Source organism: Sinocyclocheilus grahami, unplaced genomic scaffold, assembly GCF_001515645.1.
Source record: "Sinocyclocheilus grahami isolate Dianchi unplaced genomic scaffold, SAMN03320097.WGS_v1.1 scaffold305.1, whole genome shotgun sequence".
Taxonomy (NCBI): domain Eukaryota; kingdom Metazoa; phylum Chordata; class Actinopteri; order Cypriniformes; family Cyprinidae; genus Sinocyclocheilus; species Sinocyclocheilus grahami.
The window spans coordinates 507,415-531,236 of record NW_015505484.1 but is presented as its reverse complement, the minus strand read 5'-3'; the positions used below and the strand labels follow the sequence as shown (position 1 = coordinate 531,236).

At 36.9% G+C, this 23,822-nt stretch overlaps 1 protein-coding gene and 1 pseudogene across 1 annotated transcript; one reads left to right on the top strand and one right to left on the bottom strand.

The window, feature by feature from the left end:
- Nucleotides 1-680: 680 nt before the first annotated feature.
- On the bottom strand, nucleotides 681-5,422 carry LOC107601426 (transcription factor AP-2-alpha-like). The gene is made up of 4 exons (XM_016293592.1): nucleotides 5,328-5,422; nucleotides 2,181-2,874; nucleotides 1,714-1,843; nucleotides 681-1,622 (listed from the first exon to the last, which is right to left on the bottom strand). Exons 2-4 carry the CDS (start codon nucleotides 2,818-2,820, stop codon nucleotides 1,211-1,213), a joined length of 1,182 nt encoding a protein of 393 aa, XP_016149078.1. The 5' UTR covers nucleotides 2,821-2,874; nucleotides 5,328-5,422; the 3' UTR covers nucleotides 681-1,210.
- A 113-nt stretch (nucleotides 5,423-5,535) lies between these two features.
- Nucleotides 5,536-23,822, top strand: part of LOC107601427 (neurotrypsin-like) — a 46,358-nt pseudogene continuing 28,071 nt past the window's right edge.

The following is a 23,822-nucleotide window of genomic DNA, read 5'->3' as shown; positions in this document are numbered from 1 at the left end:
CAAACAATATCATTGGCTCAGCTACAAATCTGACTCCATGGTGAGGATTTTCTCTGCATGCTCACCAGGGATTCAGAAAAGCTGCTTTGTGGGGAAATCTTTTGTGAAAATACAAAAGATTACAAAGCAGTTGAAGTGAGCATAATTGAAAACAAACCAATTAGCTATTATTGATATTTGAGAGGACGTATAAAACAGAAATTTTTTGATTAAAATTAATTATAACAGCAACTACATATTATTGAATAACTGTGCAAATGTTGCCACCACAGTGCTAATATGATGTTATGTGGCTGCAAAGCTGTTCTGAATGGTTATGAACATATTGTTACATGTTACTTAATAATGGATCATATAAAAAAGTCTCTATGATGTTAGGATATTTTGTTCATATTTTGTCCATATTTTGTCGTTTAAATCCAGTTTCAGATATCTCTGGCTCATAGCGCAAATAATGTGAGATATGCAACGCTCATAAAATTAATACGTAGGGTTAAGGGTTTATTTAAATCCCTAACCCTAATTATATGCACTTGTAATTGCAATAAATCCATTCAATACATTTCAGTCTTGTATTAAAATGGATCCTTTTACGCTCTGCAAGCAATATAAATGTAATAAATACACAAATTGCTTAAAAAAGGTAATGCCTTTAATACAAGCATATGATGAGCAATCTGCAAAACTTAGAGTACAGGCTACAGTTGTTCACATACACTAAATATCAGACACAAACAGAAAAAGGAAATAAATAGTACGAAAAATCAAACAATGTCCAAGAGAAGATATGTTCATTCTCAAACTAAATTGCTTGGCGTTTGTAAGATTAAGTACAACAGAGTCAAAAAACACTTCAGAGATAAAATTCTAAAATGAGACTAACAGAAACTGATATTGTGACCATTTTATGAAAATAGAACATAGTGCTTGAAAAAAAAAAAAGGTCTGTGTACATTTGTTCTTTGCCACAAATGGCAAAACAAAAGGTTGAGGGCAATACATGATTGGTTTAAATAAAAACATCTCTGCCAACATCCTCTCAGACCTACATTATTTTCTTGATTGACCAGATTGTGAGAAAAAAATAAACAAAATATAGCCAGTCTTGAGAGAAGGAGAGAAGTCTAACATTTATAAAACTAAAATTTTCTATGAAAAACTTTTTGCACTCAGAATTCAGTGTCTCTTTGCACCTTTCATGCACGTGATGTTACGCAAGACCTGCATTGGTGGGGTTAAGTCCACTGGAAATGGTTTCGTATCCTACAGAGACTAGCGTTAACATGCTGCTCTCCATCTCTGAGGACTGTTGAACCTCAGGAACAACAGAATCCAGCCGCATCTGTTTCCCTTTCTTCCGTCCCCTTTTGCCCTTTTCTTTAGGTTTGCCGTCTTCAGTGGCGGCTTTGGGCTTGCGGTTGCGTTTCCTTATCCTTCTCACCGGAGGTTCGGGTTTGGGGTCGGTGTTCCCTGAGAGGATTCGGATTTGTCGGTCGATGACGTTATCTATGATGCTGAGAGCCACGTCCATCATGCCGTTACCAAGACCATGCGTAACATTGGAGAACAAACGTGTATTCAGAGGGTCATTAAAAATCTTCCTCATCTCCTCTAGATAATTCCTGTTTAACAAACAGAGAAACAACCAAAATTACTTTTTGAATCACAGCAAAACCATTTACTATTATTTGTACAGGCCTACTAATAATTGACCTTGTTTCAATGATTTTTGACCAGTGCTGCACTTGGTTTGTTTCAGGTAGCAACTGTTTCGCCATATTCTCATAATCGACATATTGCAGTGCAAAATCCTTCATGTCTTTGCAAAGGGCAGCTGTGTCACCTGAAAATAATGAAAATTCATGCAGTTATGTAGAATTAATTTGCTTTAACCTTGTCTACATTCAATTCTGGTTGTGTTTAAAGGGATAGTTTACCCAAAAATTACAACTCTGTCATCATTTATTGACTCTCATGCTGTTTGACTTACCTTTGTCTACAAAACAAGATATTTTAAAGCATATATCAACTGATTTTCCAATAAAATGACAGTCAGTGGGGTCTAAAACAACCCTGATGACTTTCATTTTATGTACAAAAAGCCACTAAAACTATAAAATACCTTTATTTTCAAACAGGTTTGATTTTTCACTTTTTCCAAGTATATTGTTCAGACGTACCTTCAGTTAGTTTGGAAAAGGAACTGGACACTGCTGTATTGGTGCTTGGTGACAGACCAAAGACATTTAGAGACTCCAAGAGTGTTTTCTTACTAGCCGGACCTCGACTCACTCTTGTATAGGCAGCCAGAGATCGGAGAGACATCTTCTCAGGTGGTTCCAATCTCCTCTTCACCTCATCGTAATGGATCTGGTATTTGCGAGCCTTTGAGCTCTTCATGTTAGGGTCCAGCAGGGAGGCTACATCTGCAAAAGGGACTTGCAGTGAGTTCACTGCACCATCTTGAGACGGTGCGGCACTCTGGCCCTCTGATGGACCTTGTGTTGACACGTGGTCTTGGGTCGGAATATAAGCCTGTGCTTCCATGTGGCCTTGCGGTAGAGTCTGCAGATGTGGAGCAGGCTGGATGTGAGACTGAGTCTGGATGTGAATTGGCATTTGGATGTGCGATGGGATCGTGTGCGGTATAGCCTGACAGGAGACTTCTTGAGGTACCACGTGCTGTGTGATGATTTGTGTGATGTTTGGAGGCTGTGGTTGCTGCTGATACATGGTTATAATGGGGTTACCGACAGAGACGTGGACCACTTCATTGTTCTGGGGAACAGCAGACATGTGCATTCCTGCAGACGGATCCATCTTTTTCCCTCTCACAAGCACAGTGATGACCAGCTTTTTAACGCAACTTTGTATCTAAAACAAACAAACAAAAAAAGAGTATAGTTAGATAATAAGCAAGTTACTCATTTATGATGAGTTTACAAATGCTAACATTTCAGTAACATATATTAGGAAAGTAAATAGTAAATGTAGATTTTTGACAATTAGTTTTTTAAATTATTATTCTATTTATTTTATTTTAACATTTTATTTTTATTTATATATTTTAAATCCACACTTGGCTAAATTTGTTGAATTTTGTGGTATTAAGACTTTATACTAAGTTAAAGGGTTAGTTCACCCAAAAATGAAAATTAGCCTGTGTTTTACTCACCCCCGAGGCATCCTAGGTGTATATGACTTTCTTCTTTCAGATGAATCCAGTCGGAGTTGTATTAAAAACTGTCCTGGCTATTCCAAGCTCTATCATTGCGGTCAGCGGGTGCTGCAGTTGAACAGTCCACAAGTCGTCAAACAAAGCGCATGCATCCGTAATAAAAACGTGCTTCACACGGCTCCGGGGGGTGAATAAAGGCCTTCTGTAGTGAATCCATGCGTTTTTGTAAGAAAAATATCCATATTTCAAACATAATAACCACTTTTCTCTCACTTCCGGTATCTGTCTTACACGGAAGGTGTTCCGGTGGACGACGCAGGACGTATGCGCAGCGCGCGCGCCCCTGAGCTATGCTAGTTTCGCGAGTTTGTTTATAGGAGCAAAGGAAGCAAAGTTTCCTTACTTTAGCAAAGGAAAACCAGTCTCCTCTTGGCTTATATCGAAATCCTCCGACATTTTTCTTTGCACATCTTCGGTTTGTACTTCTAATTCATGACCAGAGTTTTGTTTTGTTCTCTCTACACGTTCATCACTAATCACGCAACGCCGACGTACTACGTCATCTGCCGGCACGGCTTCCCCGTATGACAGATGGAGGAAGTGATAGAAAAGTGTTTATTACGTTTGAAATATTGATATTTTTCTTACAAAAACACATGGATTCGCTACAGGAGGCCTTTGTTCACCCCCCCGGATCCATGTGAAGCACGTTTTATTGTGTGCGCTTTATTTGATGACTTGTGGACTGTTCAACTGCAGCACCCGCTGACGCCGACGTACTACGTCATCTGCCGGCACGGCTTCCCCGTATGACAGATGGAGGAAGTGATAGAAAAGTGTTTATTACGTTTGAAATATTGATATTTTTCTTACAAAAACACATGGATTCGCTACAGGAGGCCTTTGTTCACCCCCCCCCGGATCCATGTGAAGCACGTTTTATTGTGTGCGCTTTATTTGACGACTTGTGGACTGTTCAACTGCAGCACCCGCTGACCGCAATGATAGAGCTTGGAATAGCCAGGACAATTTTTAATATAACTCCGACTGGATTCGTCTGAAAGTAGAAAGTCACATACACCTAGGATGCCTCGAGGGTGAGTTTGGGTTTTTGGATGAACTAACCCTTTAAGATTTTTATTCAGTGCCACACGAACCAAATCTATCACATTTTTACAATATTAGCTGCAAGACAAAAAAAAAGTTACATTAAATTCAGTGTTTTTAAAACATTACATGCTTTTAGTTTGACCACACGATTCATGTATAAATGAAAGTAATTTATAAAAAACCCAATTTCTTTAATATTTTGATCTCCTAATGTTATTTTCCTTTTCTGAAAATAAAAAAGACACTTTTAAAGACACATTTCTATCATACACACCAGATTTATGTTTTTGAAACTTCCAAAAAAAAACTAGAGTATACACAATGATAAAATAGACAGAATTGTTTTTTTCCCCAGTCCACAAAATTCACAAGTCTATGATTTTTTTCAGCTTATATGTTTCCAGACATTCTGAACTTGATAAATCCTACGTGGTATTTTGTAGGATACTTCTTTGATTTTCAAATTTATGCTAAATGTGCTTAGCATTACCATTATTTATTCCAAATAAAGAAGACCACTAAATCACACAAGGAAAGGAGACCGAACAATCAGCATTTCTAATGAACTTATTGCAACATTATCACATTTTATTCAACATACAGGTGGGAACGTGAGCCAACGTGACGCTTTCGACAGCGTCACCGCGACGCGAGGCGGCTGAAGTTTGGAGCGCGTGTATGTTTCTTACACTCTGTGCATTACAACCACCCGCACCCAGTAACGTTAAAGACTGGGTCGCGGCACCTGCGTTTGACGAAGAACGTGTATGTGATATAATGTTTCTTTTATTTCACATAGAGAGAAGGTATATACACATAAAACCGAGTAGAAAAGTCAGAGCTGACTTTGCGAGGAAAGATAATCTACTTGTTTTGATGAATACCAGGACAGGCCAAAGCCACCATTATGTTTGAAACGTGATATTCCACCGTAATTATGTGCTCAAAAGCGTCCAGACCTCCGTTTCATTCGGACCGTTCGGGTTACGAACACTAACCTAGAATCAGACACAAGTTTACTGACACTATTCTTACTTACCGCTCTATGGTTAGAGTCGTATTTAAACCTTACTGATCCTAGAACAGTCCATGGCGAACCGATCGAAGGTCTCCTTCTTCACCGATCCTGTTTCGGCGGGTTGCAAATCAGCAGACGGGGCACAGACGCCATAGCTGCCGGAGCTCGAACGCTCATTGGTCAATGCCGCTGCCAATCATGCCCCCTGGATGCGCTTATTCGGTGAGGCCTCTGTCAGTCATGTTACGTCAGCGTGAAAAGGCGGAATATCCGGACTCCGGAGCTTAAAATGGTAGGACGTGAACAAAGCTTCCAGGGGCCTGTTTGTCACGTAGTATTATTGAGAAAAAACAAGCAAAGGAATGTACTTGCTTTGGACTTGCTATATTGAAGCGATCAAGTAAGATCAAGTCAAACATACTGTGGATTAAGTATCTGTTTCCTTGCCATGTAAATAAGTTTTCATGTTCAAATAATAGGTGACCTCTTTGCACTACAGTATATTGATCAACACTTTTCTTGATAGATAAAGAAACGATCAAATCTCCATTCTTGGACACAGTATGTGTTATTTTTGTAATTCACTACTCATTTTCTGCACTAGATGGCGGTATTTCTTCTTAAATGGCTTTGGTTCACTATCTCTAATGATCTCATTAGATGCTGCCCATCCCAAAGCTGTAATGTTTAATTTGCTTTTTCAGCTAGTTGGACAATTAGTCTTAAGTGCTTATTATTAAAAGCAAACCCATTATCTTGATAATCTTGCAAGTGGTAGACAGAAAGAGGAGACCAGGGAGCTATTAATGAGAGTAATTGTTTAGAGATGCATCCATGGTAAGAGAGGTGGTGTCTCACCATTTTTGTTGCTGTCTCTTGACACACAGAATTCATATATCTGCCCATTATCTATAGGTCACAAATGAAGTGTCAGCACAGGAGGCGTAAAGGGACCAGAGATGGAGAGACGGATGGAATATGTGCTGGAAAAGCACAAATATATCCTTCTTCAGTAACATCTGCATCAGTGTCAGGTCAGATTGACATATAAATCAAAGGTCTGCCAGGACTCATTACTTATGGTCTTTTTATATGCCAAAGCCATAAATCTTGCATGTTTTACATGCATCAAATTAAAGACTTGGTATGCATTTTTGAAACTGATGTTTTGGCTTATTTTAAAGGAGGGGTTTATTCTTTTTCTTTGATCAGCAGACAAAGGCTCTCTGTGGTGCTCTTGTGTATAAATGCAAAGAGATTTTGAATAAGCTGCAAAAATGAATGCAGTTGAATGTGCATTTGTAATATATTTGCTCTGTCTATCTATCTATCTGTCTGTCTGTCTGTCTGTCTGTCTGTCTGTCTGTCTGTCTGTCTGACTGACTGTCTGTCTTTTCTATATATCTCAAGCATGTCTGTCTGTATTTTCTATATATCTCAAGCATATTTAACTGGTAATTTCAAAGCCTTAATGGAGCAAATCAGTTTCATTCTCATTCTAAACTTCTTTAATGTGAAACAAGATTGATGTTTGGTACATTAGCAAATGTTGTTGAGATCCTCCATTAACAGAAGCCTCAATAAGGCTGCTCGCATCTTCGACAGCATGCACCACTTCAAACGCTATTTTACAACAGCATCCAGAGTGCCTGCGGCAGCCAATGCTAAACGTTCTGTTGTTGTCCCACTGCCAAACTCTGGGGAGGGATACGGATAGAGCAAGCCAGGAAGTCTGAGTGTTTAAGTATTCAACTCTAAATATTTAAATGAATAAGGAAGTCTGTGTCATGTTGGAAATTTGAAATGAAATTTATAAATGTAGAGCACACAAGGTTTGTCTTCTTTTTTATGTGTATGCTGAATGCTAAATTTGACAATAAACATAACAGTTTAATTATGTATAAAAAAAGCTCCAAAACATGATGCAATATGACTGGCGTATTAGTTCAGACCTGTCTAAATAAGCCAGATAGTTGATTTAAATATCTAACACTAATATCTCACCTTCATGCTTTGCTCTTTGTGACGTGACATGTGGCCAAGTATGGTGACCAATACTCAGAATTAGTGCTCTGCATTTACCCATCCAAAGTGCACACACACAGCAGTGAACACACACACACCGTGAACACACACCCGGAGCAGTTTATGCTGCGGCACCCGGGGAGCAGTTGGGGGTTCGGTGCCTTGCTCAAGGGCACCTCAGTCGTGGTATTGAAGGTGGAGAGAGCGCTGTAAAATCTCTAAATCACCTACAATCCCTGCTGGTATGAGACTCGAACCTGCAACCATTGGGTTACGAGTCCGACTCTCTAACCATTAGGCCACGACTTCCCGACTTTGGTGTGATTTGTCACTTGTATTCATTGCCTGAAATGAATAGTTCATCAAAAAATGAAAATGCTATCATGATTTATTTAACCAGTAACACTTTAACTGCCAATGAGCAGATACAGTATTTAATCTTTGTTAACATTGGTTAATAAAATTACAACTTTGTCAGCTCATGTTAGCTCAGGTCCATTAAGTAACATTAACAGATACAACTTTTTATTTTAATAGTTTATTAACTAAGATATAAACTAAGATTAATAAATGCTTAAGGAGTGTTTTCATAGTTAGTTAATGTTAACAAATAGAACCTGTTAAAGTTTACCATTCATCCTTATTCCAAACTAATATTACTTAATTTTTTTCTGTGGAACTTAAAAGGAAATATTAATGCTGCTCTTGACCTTCACAATGAAAGTGAATAGTGACCTGTCATTGTCAAGTTAAGCCTCAAAAATGACAAATAAGACTTAATTAAATATGTTCATATATGTGCATCACCTGGAATATAGCACTTGGGTCTAAAGTCCCACTTTTATTTTAATTCTTGTCACATTTTGGTGCATGAGATCCACTGGTCATCATTCACTTTCATTGTTAGAAAAATATTCTTCAACGTATTATCTTTTGTCTTCCATGGAACAAATAATACACAACATAAGGGTCAAATTTTTTTTTGAAAACTATTACTGTAATAACTGTTAATAGTATGTGGAGAAGAAAAAAAAGAGAGTCTGATTCCTTTCTTCTTTCTTATCTGTTTCCATACAAACTGGGTGGGGATTGGCTGCTTTAGAGGGGGTTAATGGAACTGAGAGCTGATGCCTCTGGGTAAAGACAGTTATGATAGTCATACAGAGCCCCTAAATCTGTGTGTGTGGATTTTTGCGTGGCTGTATAAAACATGCATCTCTTTTAAAATCGTCCGTTTTAATATCAGTTCTAAACAACACCACTTTCAGGTTCTTGCTCTCTCTTTTTACCCCACCCTTCATGACCCAATTTTACAGAGAGCACAAAGACTATTGTCTTTTAAAAATCCTTAAGTGTGCTGTTAGAGTTGGAGGTACTGCTGGCAGTTTAACCATTGTGTTGCCATGACAACACCGCATCCATCAAAGCGGTGCACCAGTAAAATTCTTGTTTCCCCCATTACAACCACAGATCATCACGGAGCAGGTGTCTCTGTGGCACAGAGATATAACACGAATGTAAAACACGTCAGTGCCAGTGATCAGGTCATGTGTGTAGTAGGAGAAAGGGAGGATTGAGAGGGTAATGTATGCATGCTTGTGTGGGTGCGAAGACTCTGTGGGTGACTTTGCATGCCACCAGCAGAAGGTCACTCATGGTGGGCTTCCCAGCTGTAGCTTTATTATTATGAGCAAACATGAAGCAACTAAATCTATTATGCTCTGCTCTATTTGTTTTTATTGAAAGTAATTGAACTCATGCCATCCCATAAATGCTTTAGAATAAATAGCTGTGGCTGTAGAGTGGATGGATATATATATATATATATATATATATGGTAGAATATTGTTTTTCTTATAGTTTTCATGTGAAACACTGCTCAGATGTAACTTTCTAAAATATTACATTTTCTGGAAGTATCCATAAACTACAAAAAATCCTTTTAGGTGTGTTTTTTCAACTACTGAGTGTGTTAATCATAATAATTTGTGAGGAAAATATTTTGTTCTTCCCGTCTAACACCCACACAAAGAATTCATTTTCTTATTTTTCTCCCCTCTAGATCTTTTCTGCAGTTTACCTCTGCTGGTTTTATTCAAAATCCCTCCGGGTCTTTTTCTTTTGTGATGATTCAGACCTCGTATTCACCTCTCTACTGTTGCGTGTAAAACAAACATTTGTTGAGGAAAAATAACTTTCTTATGTTTATGCACATTTAGAGGTTAAACGTACAATAATACAAAACAAAAGGGAAAAAGGCTTTTAAAATAATCTCCTAACAAAGCAGATTATTCATTATAAAGGTTTTTAGTTATTAGACAAGCTTTAGGATTGAAACCCCCAATGTGAAAGCAAAAGAGTGGGTCAAACAAACTCAATGCATAAAACCCTGGAAGATCTAAAAGTCATTGTGAAGAGGCTAGATATTTAAAGATGCTGTAAGTGTTATTTGTTTATTGACATGAAATGTCCCTAGTACCTGTTAGGCCCCTGTATCACTAAAACAGGTGTTCTGAGCAATCACACCAGTGATTTTTTCTTTCCATCAAATGATATACAGTGGTGGCTGCTAAGGGTGGCCCAACCAGTTATTAGGTTTAGGGGCAAACACTTTTTCACACAGGCCATGTAGTTTTGGATTTTGTTTTCTCTTAATAATAAAAACAACATTTAAAACTGCATATTGTGTTCACTTGTGTTATCTTTTACTAATATTTAAATTAGTTTGATGATCTGAAACATTAAAGTGTGACAAACATGCAAATAATTAAGAAATCAGGAAGGGGGCCAACACTTTTCACACCACTGTATATGCCATATTGTGAGTTGTTATTCTCTCAGATCTTAGCATCCAGCCTTGCTCTCCATGGAACATTTAGTTGAGAGATGAAACAATTGGTTTGAACTGGAACTTTTCAATGAATCAGTTGATTTGACTCACAAAATCGATCTGAATGATTCTCTCACAACTCATGATTCGGTTCTAAGATTCTGACTCAACACTGAACAACAATCAGAGAATAATTACTTATTTTAGTTCTTCACAACACTAATGTACGGCTCAAGTGTTTGAAAGTAATAACCATTGTGACATTTTACACTTTTACACTTTGTAAACTACAATGATAAAAAATGGTGTTGAAAATATTTTCACTCAGCAAATAAATTTCACGAATAATTACAAAGAAACAGCAAATAAATAACACATTGAAATAGAAACACTGAAATAAGTATTTTCTTGTAAAGCGTAGCTACTCTTCGGAAATAATTTTTTACCATGTACCTCTTTAGTTATTTCGGTCTGTAGGCTTGCCTATTCGCGAAAAAATTAGTTGGGCAAAAATAATATTTCTCTATTATTCCACTTAATAATAATAATAATAGTTATAACTGTTTATTTAGACACGTTTCAAAAATTGTTTTATGTGATTTTTTTATGTATTATTATTATTGTCATCATTATTGCTAGGACTGCACTAAGGCAGCAGTGACGCCCAGTTTGTTGGCTGCTGGTTCATCAGTGCGGCGCGCGCGGGGTGTGTGAGCGCTTGGAGACGTAGCGCTGCGCGTGGGTCGCTACGAGGGGTGTGTGCGTCGGGTGTGTGCGTCCGTGACACTACTCCACAACACCGATTAGGCATCATATATCAACCTACGGCGGGTCACGGAGCATCGCATCACTCACCCTGGAAACCAACGCTCTTAAACGGCATCCGCGCAATTCTGCCATTCAATCCGTTTGAACAGCGCTCATTCGCGAATACACCCTGCTCCGGAGGTGGCTTTTAATACCGGACAATGACTCTGACCCATAGCCGGAGATAGGGATGGATCCAAGAGTGTGGAGGATGCTCGCCCTGCTCGGTGTGTTTGCAGTCTTGCTGGAGGTAAGATGCGCCTTTAGGGCTGTTCAATAATAGCGCGGAATAAATACACCTAAATGGCTTTATTACAATTGCTATCACCATGTGTGCTTTTAGCGTGTTCTTATTTGTGTTGCTTTAAGCCACTAACATTAATGCAGCATGATTTCAAAGTGCGCCTTTTGGCCAAATCTAGTTCAGCATCTTCTATCTGTCATTGTGCAATAAAACACTCACATGCTCTTTAATGGATTCAAGCAAAGCCACCTCCCTCTAATAGAGGATCTGACATGCTGTAGGGAGGAAATGTCGCTTAAAAGATACACGTTAAACATGGAGATGGAGAATTATTAGACGTTTAAATTCAGTTATTTAATAACCTTTCTTTGTTTTCTGTTTCCATTGTGAATGCACAAAGCTCAGAGCTTGCAAACCACAAGGATTCAAAAATACAACACATTGACCCATATTCTGCTGTAAGACTAATGAGTTTGATGAGCGTGCTAGAACAAAATTATTGACCCACACGCATAATGGTATTTCAGGGGATGTGGAGAAGAATTCAGTATTAGGATTGTTTGAAAAGAATGGCTGATTTCTTGGGTAATAGAGCATATCTACACTCAGGAGTCTCCAAACTCAGTTCAGCACAGAAGACAAAGAAACATCCAGTTGTGAACGATTCAGCGTAAATGCTTTGAACAAGATTTTAATTTTTATTATGGTACTAAACCGCTCCTAAATGGCTTTTTTTTAGCATATCATAAAGAAATTTACAGAGAAAGGCATGAGCGTTATTCAACAGCTAGATAATTGTACCTTCATCTCAGTTCACTTCCACTACAGAGCTGGAGTATCTTCACATCTGTTTGGGCGGTGAAACAACAGCACTATGGGAAGGAATTAATGAGTAATATGCCTGCCGTGCTCCATTAGAGACTTTATGCTCCTCTTGATTATGAAAATTTTACAGCACCAACAAATCTTTTGAAGGGCTATGCTCTTGAGATGGTGTCATACACCGGATTGATTTTATATATCTGCATGCAATTCGCAATTAGACTCCTGCGATACAAAACAGCAGCACGCCGGATGTGTGCTATAGGCTAGACATCAAGGTTGTTGTGTGCCTTCTTGTGTTTGCAGCTGTCAGTAAGACACACCTGGTCATATGTTCACTCATCTGTGCTATACTCTATTACCACAAGCTGTTTCTTATGTAGGTGTCATTTGAAATGGACAGCCAAGAGTTTTCTGTTTAAATCAAGGATTTGTTTTTCTTTTTTTGATGTATATTTAGCTATTTTAGGGACAGGAACATAATCAAGGGCAGCGTCAGTCTGGCCTCAGTTGCTGCTGTGGAATGAGAATGACAGGTGCAATTATGGCCGGAACTGTCCTGAGTGTTGATATGAGCACAAATATCAGAGCGCATAACTGGAGCTTGTTATCTATAATGCAATTAGCCTTGCTGGTGATGCTAGATCCCCAGATCAGTTTATTGGTCATAAATGAATGAAGTAATCAATAGCATGTTTTCATCTACAGGCATGTTTGAAAAATGACTGTGCAGTGCAGGATAGTAACAAAGGGGTTTTAAAGGAATAGTTCATCTAAAAATGAGAAGTTGCTTAAATGTACTCCCCCTCATGCCATTCAATATGTAGATGACTTTGTTTCTTCATGGAAACAGATCTTGGGGCATTTACCATTACATCAGCTGCTCACCAATGGATCCTCTGCAGTAAATGGGTGCTATCAGAACGGGAGTCCAAACAAAACAGTCCTCTATCCATAATATTGCTTTCTGCAGTCTTGTCTAAATCAGAAGAAATATGCACATATCACCGTTTACAAGCGAAAACAGTTCTGAACAAATATGTGGGTGGATTTGATGTGAGAGGACAACAGGGAATGAACTTTTTCACTGGAGGAGGCATTATTATGGATTAGGGAGTCTTATTTTGGCCAGAAGTGATTATTTAAAGTTAAAATACTTTAATGATGGATTTGTTTCTTACAAACATGCAGCTGTGTGCTTCACAAGATGTTAATTGATAACCTGAAGTTGATTATTAGTGTATTATTGTGACGTTTTAGCTGTTTGAACTCGCATTCTTTATAGGAATAGTTTATTAAAAAATGAAAAATTCATTTTATTCCAAACCTGTATTATTATGTTTTTTTTTGTTGTTGTTGTGGAACACAAAAGAAGTTTAACAGAATGACCTGCTCTCTTCCATGCAAAGAAAGGGCTGTCAAACTCAAAAAGTGCTCCATACGACTCATGCTGTATATTTTCCTGTATAAGTCCTCTGAAGCCATAGCTCTGTGTGAGAAATGGACTGGAATTTAAGCCACTGAAAATCTTGTATTGAAAGCATTGCTTGACAACCATCAAAACTCACTGTCATTGTATGGGAAACAGCTTGGGCTTTCTGCTAAAAATAACTTATTGTGTGTAGAAAATCATACTAGTTTTGAAAGACATGAGGGTGGGTGAGTAAATGATAACAGAATTTGTATTTTTAGGTGAACTATTCCTTTTTTTGGAGAACTGGTAAACGCTATAAAAGATATGTTCAAATATTCTTATGGGTCAGTGATGAGTGCTAGGTCAAATTTAGGATGACAAGCTTTATGGTTTCTGATGCTCAGCGAAAAATCAGTTGGGAGAACAGAGTCCAATTGGTTCTGGAAAACTCAGACTGCAAAACCCTTTACAGCCATTTTCCTGCCTCGCTGAAATCGCTCATTGCGTTTCAAGTCACAGAAGCAGCTTTAGTTACTTACTGCTGCCACAATGACGCTCTATCAGCAATCCTCAGATTTATAGGGTGTACTCAACCTTGACAGCTACCCAAATTTTAGCTGAATGGTTTGAAAACCAGTGCCAGATTTAATTAATGTATTAGTAGCTTGATTTTTCAGCTAAATATTCATATTTGAGAACCTCTGCAATTAAAGTATATTGTTTTAGCATTGTTTGCACTGAAAGTGTTTGTGGAACTGTTAGTGGTAAGTAAGGGTGAGCAATTGTGTATTCTCCACATATTAATAAGTGCTAAATGTGTGATATCAAATTAGTATTGTGAAGATAATGTATTTTATTTGAGCAATTCATTAGGTCTCCTAAAGAAACTTCAAAAAATTAATTTCATGATTGCATGGTTCCTCTAATTAAAAACAAATCACCCATTAAAGCCACTTCATATACAGATTGAATTTAAACCCCATATCCATATCTTCCATATCCATATCTTATTCACATCCCAGTCCTGTCTTTCATTGTAAGACAGCAGTTACTTTTAAAGATTAAAATACTAACTCATCTGCTAATTGCACTTCAGTAGCAGTGCAGAACAAAAAACACAGAAATAAAATGTCAGTTAAAATATTAACAGATATTATCTTGCTTCCCTGTCAGAAGTGACTCTCACAGCTTACTTTGAGGCAAGCAGTAGGGTAGGCAGAAACAGAACGTACCGCTGTTCAAATGTGTCACGTCTAAAAAGATAAAACTTCACTTTTCCAGAAAAACAGACACTTTAGTGTTCTGAACAAATCAGTTCATAATTCTGTCAGCTTTCTGCATTTGAACTCGTTTCCCTTTTTCCCTCCCTGCAGGTGAATGGTGATGACAACTACCTGAATGCAGTGCAGAATACAGGTGAGTCAATATACGAGTCCTCTCTGTTTTAGATCCCATTTTCACCTGGTATTAACATTCATGTCTGATGATCCTATACAGGATCCAAAACATTTTGTGATCACTCAAACCACATTCAAAGGTGGTCAAAAATGCATGGGACTCCACTGCATTTGTAGTGTAAATGCTAATCAATCCTGTTGAGTCTCGGATAACATTAAAGAACTGGCTTCTTATCTGTCAACGACTGTGCTAAAATAAGTTTTACATTTTGTTTCTGACTTAAAAGAGAATAATTGTTAAAAAATGGAAACACATATGAATAAATCGTCTGGTGTATGCAGTGACAGATCATTTGCTTTGCATAAATGCATATGCTAAATGAATAAATGTAGATCATAAAGCATCTTAAGTTAATTTAGTACAAGCATAGTACAAAAATAACTCCGCATTTTGCTCAGAACGTCATTTGTGATAAGAATCAAATTCAAGTGTGTTTGAGAATATATAGTGTGCAAATGTTGCTGTGCTTTACCAGTATGAAACTCTAATGAAGGAAGTCATGAAATCAGACACCCTACATTCAAAACACACTATAAAAATGTAAATAAACCAAATATTATTGGAGTACTTTTTACAATAAAATTCACAGTGTTTGCCATTTCTTTGTATTGAATTGTGAAATTTCCTAGCAATTTCTGGGTGAAAATTGTTTCTACACCTACAGTATTTTTTTCAGAGATGGTGCATGTAAACAATGATGTATAAATAGCAATTTGTATCATCTGGCATACTGTGATTGGATCACCCCAAACAGATCTGTTAAATTGCTTGAGGAGACATTTTGACATTTGATGTATTTTTTCCGAAAAATTCAATTTTTTGAGATTGCCTCAGCTGCCAAAGCTATGAACATGAGTTGCACCTTTTTAGTCGGTTCAGGTGTTATTAGGAAGAGAGACATTCTCTTTTTAGAGAACATTTATTGACAAAAAGTGTTGAGTCTCGGATAACATTAAAGAACTGGCTTCTTATCTGTCAACGACTGTGCTAAAATAAGTTTTACATTTTGTTTCTGACTTAAAAGAGAATAATTGTTAAAAAATGGAAACACATATGAATAAATCGTCTGGTGTATGCAGTGACAGATAATTTGCTTTGCATAAATGCATATGCTAAATGAATAAATGTAGATCATAAAGCATCTTAAGTTAATTTAGTACAAGCATAGTACAAAAATAACTCCGCATTTTGCTCAGAACGTCATTTGTGATAAGAATCAAATTCAAGTGTGTTTGAGAATATATAGTGTGCAAATGTTGCTGTGCTTTACCAGTATGAAACTCTAATGAAGGAAGTCATGAAATCAGACACCCTACATTCAAAACACACTATAAAAATGTAAATAAACCAAAGATTATTGGAGTACTTTTTACAATAAAATTCACAGTGTTTGCCATTTCTTTGTATTGAATTGTGAAATTTCCTAGCAATTTCTGGGTGAAAATTGTTTCTACACCTACAGTATTTTTTTCAGAGATGGTGCATGTAAACAATGATGTATAAATAGCAATTTGTATCATCTGGCAAACTGTGATTGGATCACCCCAAACAGATCTGTTAAATTGCTTGAGGAGACATTTTGACTTTTGATGTATTTTTTCCGAAAAATTATATTTTTTTTATTGAAGAGATTGCCTCAGCTGCCAAAGCTATGAACATGAGTTGCACCTTTTTAGTCAGTTCAGGTGTTATTAGGAAGAGAGACATTCTCTTTTTAGAGAACATTTATTGACAAAAATACAGAGGGTGTCAGTGGCTGAAGGTGAATGAATCCCAGCCAGACAGCTCTAATACAATGCACTGCGTTATTTATTTTTCTTCTTATTATTTTTAATGATTTTTTTTAGCACCCACTCTTAACTACATATTGTATAGAAGTTCTATTATATCTAAGCTGATCGTTTAGATTTGATTGCCTGTAGGCTTGATATTTGCTTTTAAAATTGTTTTTTGTTTTGGAACGAAATTGAATTTCTCTATGGATGGAAGACATGTTGGATGGCTCTCTTTGTGTTGCCCAAGATTTGATTGAATCACTTGTGTCCTTTATTTTTGATAGTTGACTCATAAGGTCATACTTTAAATAATTCTTTTTAGAAACGAGCATCAAAACATGACAGAAAAGACTCTATCAGCCCGTCTTCCTCTTCCGTGCATCTGTGCCAGTCTTTGCTTTCTCAGACAGCTTTGATGTTTCATCCCCCACCTTATGTTAGATCAGTGTGTTTTTGGTTTGGAAAGGAGAAGAATGTCAGTATAAGATGATCTCACAAGTGTTGATCTTTCAAGGAATGGCTATTTGTGAATGAGCTGGATGTGTTGCATTATCAGATCCATGGTAGAGCATGCATCCTACATGCATCTCTCTCTCTGATTCCCCATTGTTTCCCTTCCCCCAACCTTTTCCATGTTGTAGGAGTCATTAACACCTGGGGATCAGCCATTTTTTCTTGCATCGTAATGGAATGGGATCGAAGTGACTGAGCCTTTGCTGAGTAAGCAAATGGTGCTGGTCCTGATGCTCCGACTCCTCTGTTTTACACTCTTTTATTACCTGACCTTCCCTGTCATTCCTGTTGAAATTCTCTCTGCTTCTTTTTATCACCAAATGTACTATTCCATCATGCAGAAGATATCTATCTCCTCTGTTCTCTTTTATGAAAGGATTTAAATGTCAGACGAATATTTCAGTCCTAAAGGGATAGTTAATGCTATCATTATTTACTCATACTTATATCGTTCCAAACCCGTAATGTTGTTTCTTTCCGGGTAATGAATTGTTTTTTAAAGAATCATAATAGAGATTTCTATGTAATGTCAGTTTATCATGACCAGGGGTTGTAAAATTCTAAAAAGAACAAAAAGCATGATAAATGCACCATATATTCTAAAAACGTATCAAATATGGCACATATTGTGCAGGCTGGATGTCAATAACATCAAATGTCAATGATCATTGAGTGTTTCTTAATGTCATGACATCAAAACTGCACCATAACCAACAAAAGCTGCAATATAGATGAAGACGATTGTCATGTTTATAATAAATAAAAACTTTCATAGATTACATTTATGGTCTAATTTCTATTTACTAGATAAAGTAGATAAACTAGATCAAAGAATCTTGGAAGAAATGTATTACAATTTCCACAAAAGTATTAAACAGCTGTTTTCAGCATTGATAATAATTAGAAATGTGTCTTGAGCACCAGTTCAGCATATTACAATGATTTCTGAAGAGTCATGTTTTTTATTTTATTTATCCTTTATTTTACAAGGAGAGTCCCATTGAGATGCAATGCATGTGACATGTGAAATGCATGAGGATGCATGTGACAATGAAGACTGGAGTAATGGATGCTAAAAATGGAACTTTGCCATCACAGGAAGAAATTATATTTTAAAATATTAAAATAGACAGCCGGTATTGTAAATTGTAATATGGTTTCACGTTATTACTGTATTCTTGATCAAATGATCGCAGCATTGGTGAGCATAAGATAATTCTTTCAAAAACATTACAAATCTTACCAACCCCAATGTTTTTTTTTAGAATAAATTCTTTATTAGAGTCATGCTTAAAACAAGATTTTTAACAAGGAAAAATAACCTTAATTAAAGAAATATTCTCTGAAAACCAACCTAATTATCTGACACAATTTTGCTTCAAGTAAATTAATCTTGTTTAAAAGGACGTTTAGACACTTTACTGTAAAATGAGACAAAATACTAATTAAAATGAAAATTAATGTAAAAAAGCGATCAAATGCTTTTTATTCTGTGTCACTCTCTACGGGTGAAATATTTTTCAGTTTGTTCCAAACACTTTATTTATATTTTAAAATATTAAAATAGACAGCCGGTATTGTAAATTGTAATATGGTTTCACGTTATTACTGTATTCTTGATCAAATGATCGCAGCATTGGTGAGCATAAGAGAATTCTTTCAAAAACATTACAAATCTTACCAACCCCAATGTTTTTTTTTAGAATAAATTCTTTATTAGAGTCATGCTTAAAACAAGATTGCCAATGGGTTTAGAAAAATAACCTTAATTAAAGAAATATTCTCTGAAAACCAACCTAATTATCTGACACAATTTTGCTTCAAGTAAATTAATCTTGTTTAAAAGGACGTTTAGACACTTTACTGTAAAATGAGACAAAATACTAATTAAAATGAAAATTAATGTAAAAAAGCGATCAAATGCTTTTTATTCTGTGTCACTCTCTACGGGTGAAATATTTTTCAGTTTGTTCCAAACACTTTATCGACAGCATTATGGCATTTCCTGCCCACACATCTTTATGCATCCAATTAAGCAGAAACGCAGAGAACGATTTCCCTGAGGTTGGCACAACTCTTTCTGAGAGCGCTCTCCGTCATCCTGTTTTAATATGTCTAATTCAGCTCTGCCCTGATTGCAGTGGGTCTGTCTGAGCTTGCAGATGGAGACATTAATCTACTGCTGCTCTTACACACACACACACACTCACACACGCACACACTGTTCCTTGGTAATATATGTTTTTCTGATATCACTTGAATGCAGACAGCCTGGCTCAGAAAGTGCAGTCGTATGAATATGCAGACAATGAAAAACTGCAGATGTGCCAGTCATGACTGTGATTAACAGCCTGTTCTTTTTACTGTCAGTGATGTGTTTTCAAAGGCAAATGGAAGGTGGAGGACCCTTCATATCCACAGGGCTTTCTGGTGACAGGCTGGGAATGACATTCTGCTGAGTCATGTAGTGCTGGATTCTGGGACTTAAAGAATTGTGGGGATTATGAGAAGCAAAAGATCACAGTCTCTCCATCCTTCCCTGACTGTCTTTGGGTCCAACTCACAACAAAGTTCCTCAAAAATTGCAGACAAACATGGAAAATCTGCTGACATCTCTCAGAGGCTTTTTTGTGCAATGTCTGCAGCATTTCACAGTCCATATGGACCTCACCATCTAAACTCTCAATGAGTGCTTCCCATAGTTCTGCTCTCTTCCCCACCATGTGTTCAGTCTTCCGGCGAGAGATGCATCAGCACAGTACTAAACTCAAACGCTCAAGCCCCCCTTAGCAAAGTAAAGTTGTTCCGGAGAGATAAACAAAAGGGCCGCAGTTAGATACAAGATGCTGGCAGAAAAGCCATATTGAAAGGCCGCATCTGCAGTTGTACAGATTGGCAATTTATACAACAGGGATTATTATTTTGGACTTTAACGACAAAAGGGGATTTTAGGAAGGATTTTGGTAGATAGTGAGCGCTCTTGGAACTAAACCTAAACTTTTTTTTTTCTTTTTGCATGGAGACTAACAGTTAACTTCTTCAAATGTCACAAAACTCGCAAAATAAATCACAGACAGAGAGCTTTTCAGATTGGCATCTGTTTTTTTTCTGGCAGTACTGTATGTTTTGTTACTTTGGCTTTGTTCAGGCAGACAGGAAACTTTCTTTTTTTTTTTGTCTGACCAGGAAAACACATGAAATACAATTAAGTTATAGGGTTTAAAATCTGATTAAAATACATTTTTTATGTCTCTGTTTTTCAAGTCAGAATGTCAAGTTCACTATTGTTTGAGATTTACAGAGATGCTAATTTTCCTCACTCCATCCTAAAATAGACACAAAATAATTAATGTTTAATATTAATAATATTATCATATTTTATCCCTATAAATATTCCTTGAATATGTAACATTCACTTTATTTTGAGTAGTGAATGAGTGGAATCAGTGGTTTTGAATACATTTAGTTGTAAATGCATCAAATTGTCACTCATGTTCTCTTTTGCACCTCATGTGCTCATGTGTACTCTTCTCTAGTTCAGCATCACAGCAAGATGTCATGATGGACATAAACAGAGACTAAATTTTCCCTTTTCTGTCATTTTTTTTCCCCACACTGACTGCTACTTTTTGGTTGTTGAATGAGAAATTCTCTTGGCATTATGCACTCTCATATTATGTAGATATTGACTACTGTCTGAATAAATGAATCAGACGTCATCACTTGCAAAATGCCAGTGTGAACTCAACAGACAGCCTTAAAGATGGGATTTAAAAACTGAATCGGATTTATGCACAGTATAAAATCCTTTTTCTCTTTTTTCCCCCCTCAGTTCCTCTATCCTGCTCCGAGGGCTTCACTGAGCTGGGTTATTACAATGGCACCGTTTCTCAGACAGACTCAGGTTCACCCTGTCTAAAGTGGACTGAATTCCCAGATTACGTGCAGCAGTATCCAGGCAGGGGTCTTGGAGAGCATAATTTTTGTCGAAATCCTGACCGTGAGTCCAACCCATGGTGCTTTTTCAGACAGAGCTCAGGGGCCCAGTGTGGTTTGCCGACAGCTTGGACTGAGGTATGGTTATTTCTAATTAGGGCTGTCATTTTAACATATTACTTTAGTACGATTAATTAAAGAGAATGTGAATAATGATGCTTCGACTGAAACACAAGGTGATGTTTGAATTATGTTTTTATTTGCAATTCATTTGAATAATTAGTAATGTAATTAATTTGATAAAATTCAACCTTACTTTACCTGACAATCTGTGAGTATCAGATCTGATTTTCTACATATTTATGGATCTGTTCCTCTCAGTGTGGTCAAAGCAGGGTTACTTAAAATTCACAGTGTCTTAATTTTTTACTATATCTATTTTTGATTTAGCCTTTGTTAAATCATCTAAATGTGGGTGGAAAGCCTCACGTCGCTGAAAAGTGGAGGAGGTAATTTAATATTTTTTCCCGTTTGTTGTAGTGAGATTGGCATGGCTCTCCAGCACTCATATTTTGGCCCCGGCTCCGGGCTTTTTCACTACGCCCGCCTTGGCTGCCGTGGTGATGAGAAATCCCTGCTGGAGTGCAGGAGCAGGAAGTTTGTTACGAGTGACTGTAACCATGGAAACGAGGCCGGAGTGGTGTGCGCACCACCTGAAGGTCAGTGTGCTTTCTGTGAGAGTGAAGCTAATGACCTTTTAAGTGACAAGTGAAATAAACACTCCTGCATCTAGATGCCCTCGCAAAACCATAGAGCTGCTGTGAAACAGAAAAAGTGCTTTTAAATAGCATACAAAGATCATCAGGGTTATTTAAAGTCTGGTCTCGAGAATTCAGTTTCCGCCTCTGTGTCTGCATCCTAAGTGAACGACGCAATACGCAACTAAGATTGCTCCCATTATAATCAACAAAGCTGTCTACAAGTGCTTATAATGTGAGCGTTTTGTTTTTTTCATGATGTGTCGTGCTGCACCTCGTTGCTTGCTTGCAGTGCAGACTGGGTGTAAAATCTGCTAATTAAATTACATTCAGTGTCAGTTTTAGCTGTTCATTTACTCTTTTTTTTATAATCTTGACGTAAAGCATTACAGTATCAAAATAATGTCATCATTGATTGATAAAATTCTATAAACAAATCCCCTTAATGCTTTATTATGCTTTCAGCTGCTGATAAGAGTAGACTATTCTCAGCTCTATTCAAATGACTATTCAAGTGGACTATTCAAATCAATTACATAGATTTTTACAGTGGTCCAGTAGTGCACAACGCAACAAAATCTGCACAAGACAATTCAAACAAGCCGCAACACAACAAAATCTCCACAACACAACGGAAACAAGCCACAACACAACAAAATTAGCACAACACAAAGGAACCAAGTCGCAACACAACAAAATTAGCACAACACACTGGAAACAAGCCTCAACACAATGAAATTAGCACAACACACTGGAAACAAGCCGCAACACAAAATGAGCACAACACAATGGAACCAAGCCGCAACACAACAAAATTAGCACAACACAGCGAAATTAATGGGCCACCGTAGATTTTGCCCTAAAAACAGCACTGAAGATCTAAAAAAGTGTCTAGATCTGCTCATGACTTCTGACACTATGATTTTTCTTGAATGCTGTGATATAAATATGAAAAATATGATTAGACATTGCTGTAATTGTCGGTTTCTGCACATTTTACACTAAAGCCGTTTGAAAAATAATCATTATTATTTATTCCCTGGTCACCCTGCATTTTCTAAAAGTGGCCCTCATTTGAGTATGTCTGATCTACATGAATAGTAAGACAGAAAACCGCAGGGTGTGTGATGGAACATCATGAGGATGATTATGTTATCTTTGAATTGCCGTTATTGCTGTTTCTTTATCCATTCATATTGACTTATTAAATTGGTGCTTACTGAGATTAGACATTTTATTTTTAATGAAGCATTTCAGTGGGGGTTTATACTTTCTTTGGTGGAATCAAAGGAGCCATACTTTCTTTTGTAGAAAGGAACAAATGGGGGGAAAAGAGAAAAGAGGTTGGAAAGCAAATCAATGGCGTCTGAACTCATGATTGCCTGCTGAGAGCTTTATTGAAGACACAATCTGAGGACACACGGACAGATGTGCACTGTGCTGGGTTACCAAGACAGCAAATTATGTATAATAGTTCTTTGAACTAAAATAATGGCTGCATATAATGTTTTCCTGATATGAATTATTATTATCATATATGAAATATTACCAGCAACTGTGCATATATCTGATTGTAGTGGGTGGTTTTGTTTCAGGTTTTGCTTCAGTTGAGGAGCCAACACATTACCAATTGTTCATTGTACATAATTATGATGATAAAATTATAGAATTGCATTGCAATTGAATATATTTGATTAAAAATACAGTAAAAACAATAATACTGTGAAAAAATATTATTAATATGACTGTTTTATATTTGAATATACTTTAAAAAGTAATTTATTCCTGTGATGCAAAAGCTGAATTCTTAGTATATAAAATCTGCATATATACAGGTGCATCTCAATAAATTAGAATGTCGTGGAAAAGTTCACGACAAAACTTTTCCACGACATTCAAATTTATTGAGATGCACCTGTATATAATATAAATGT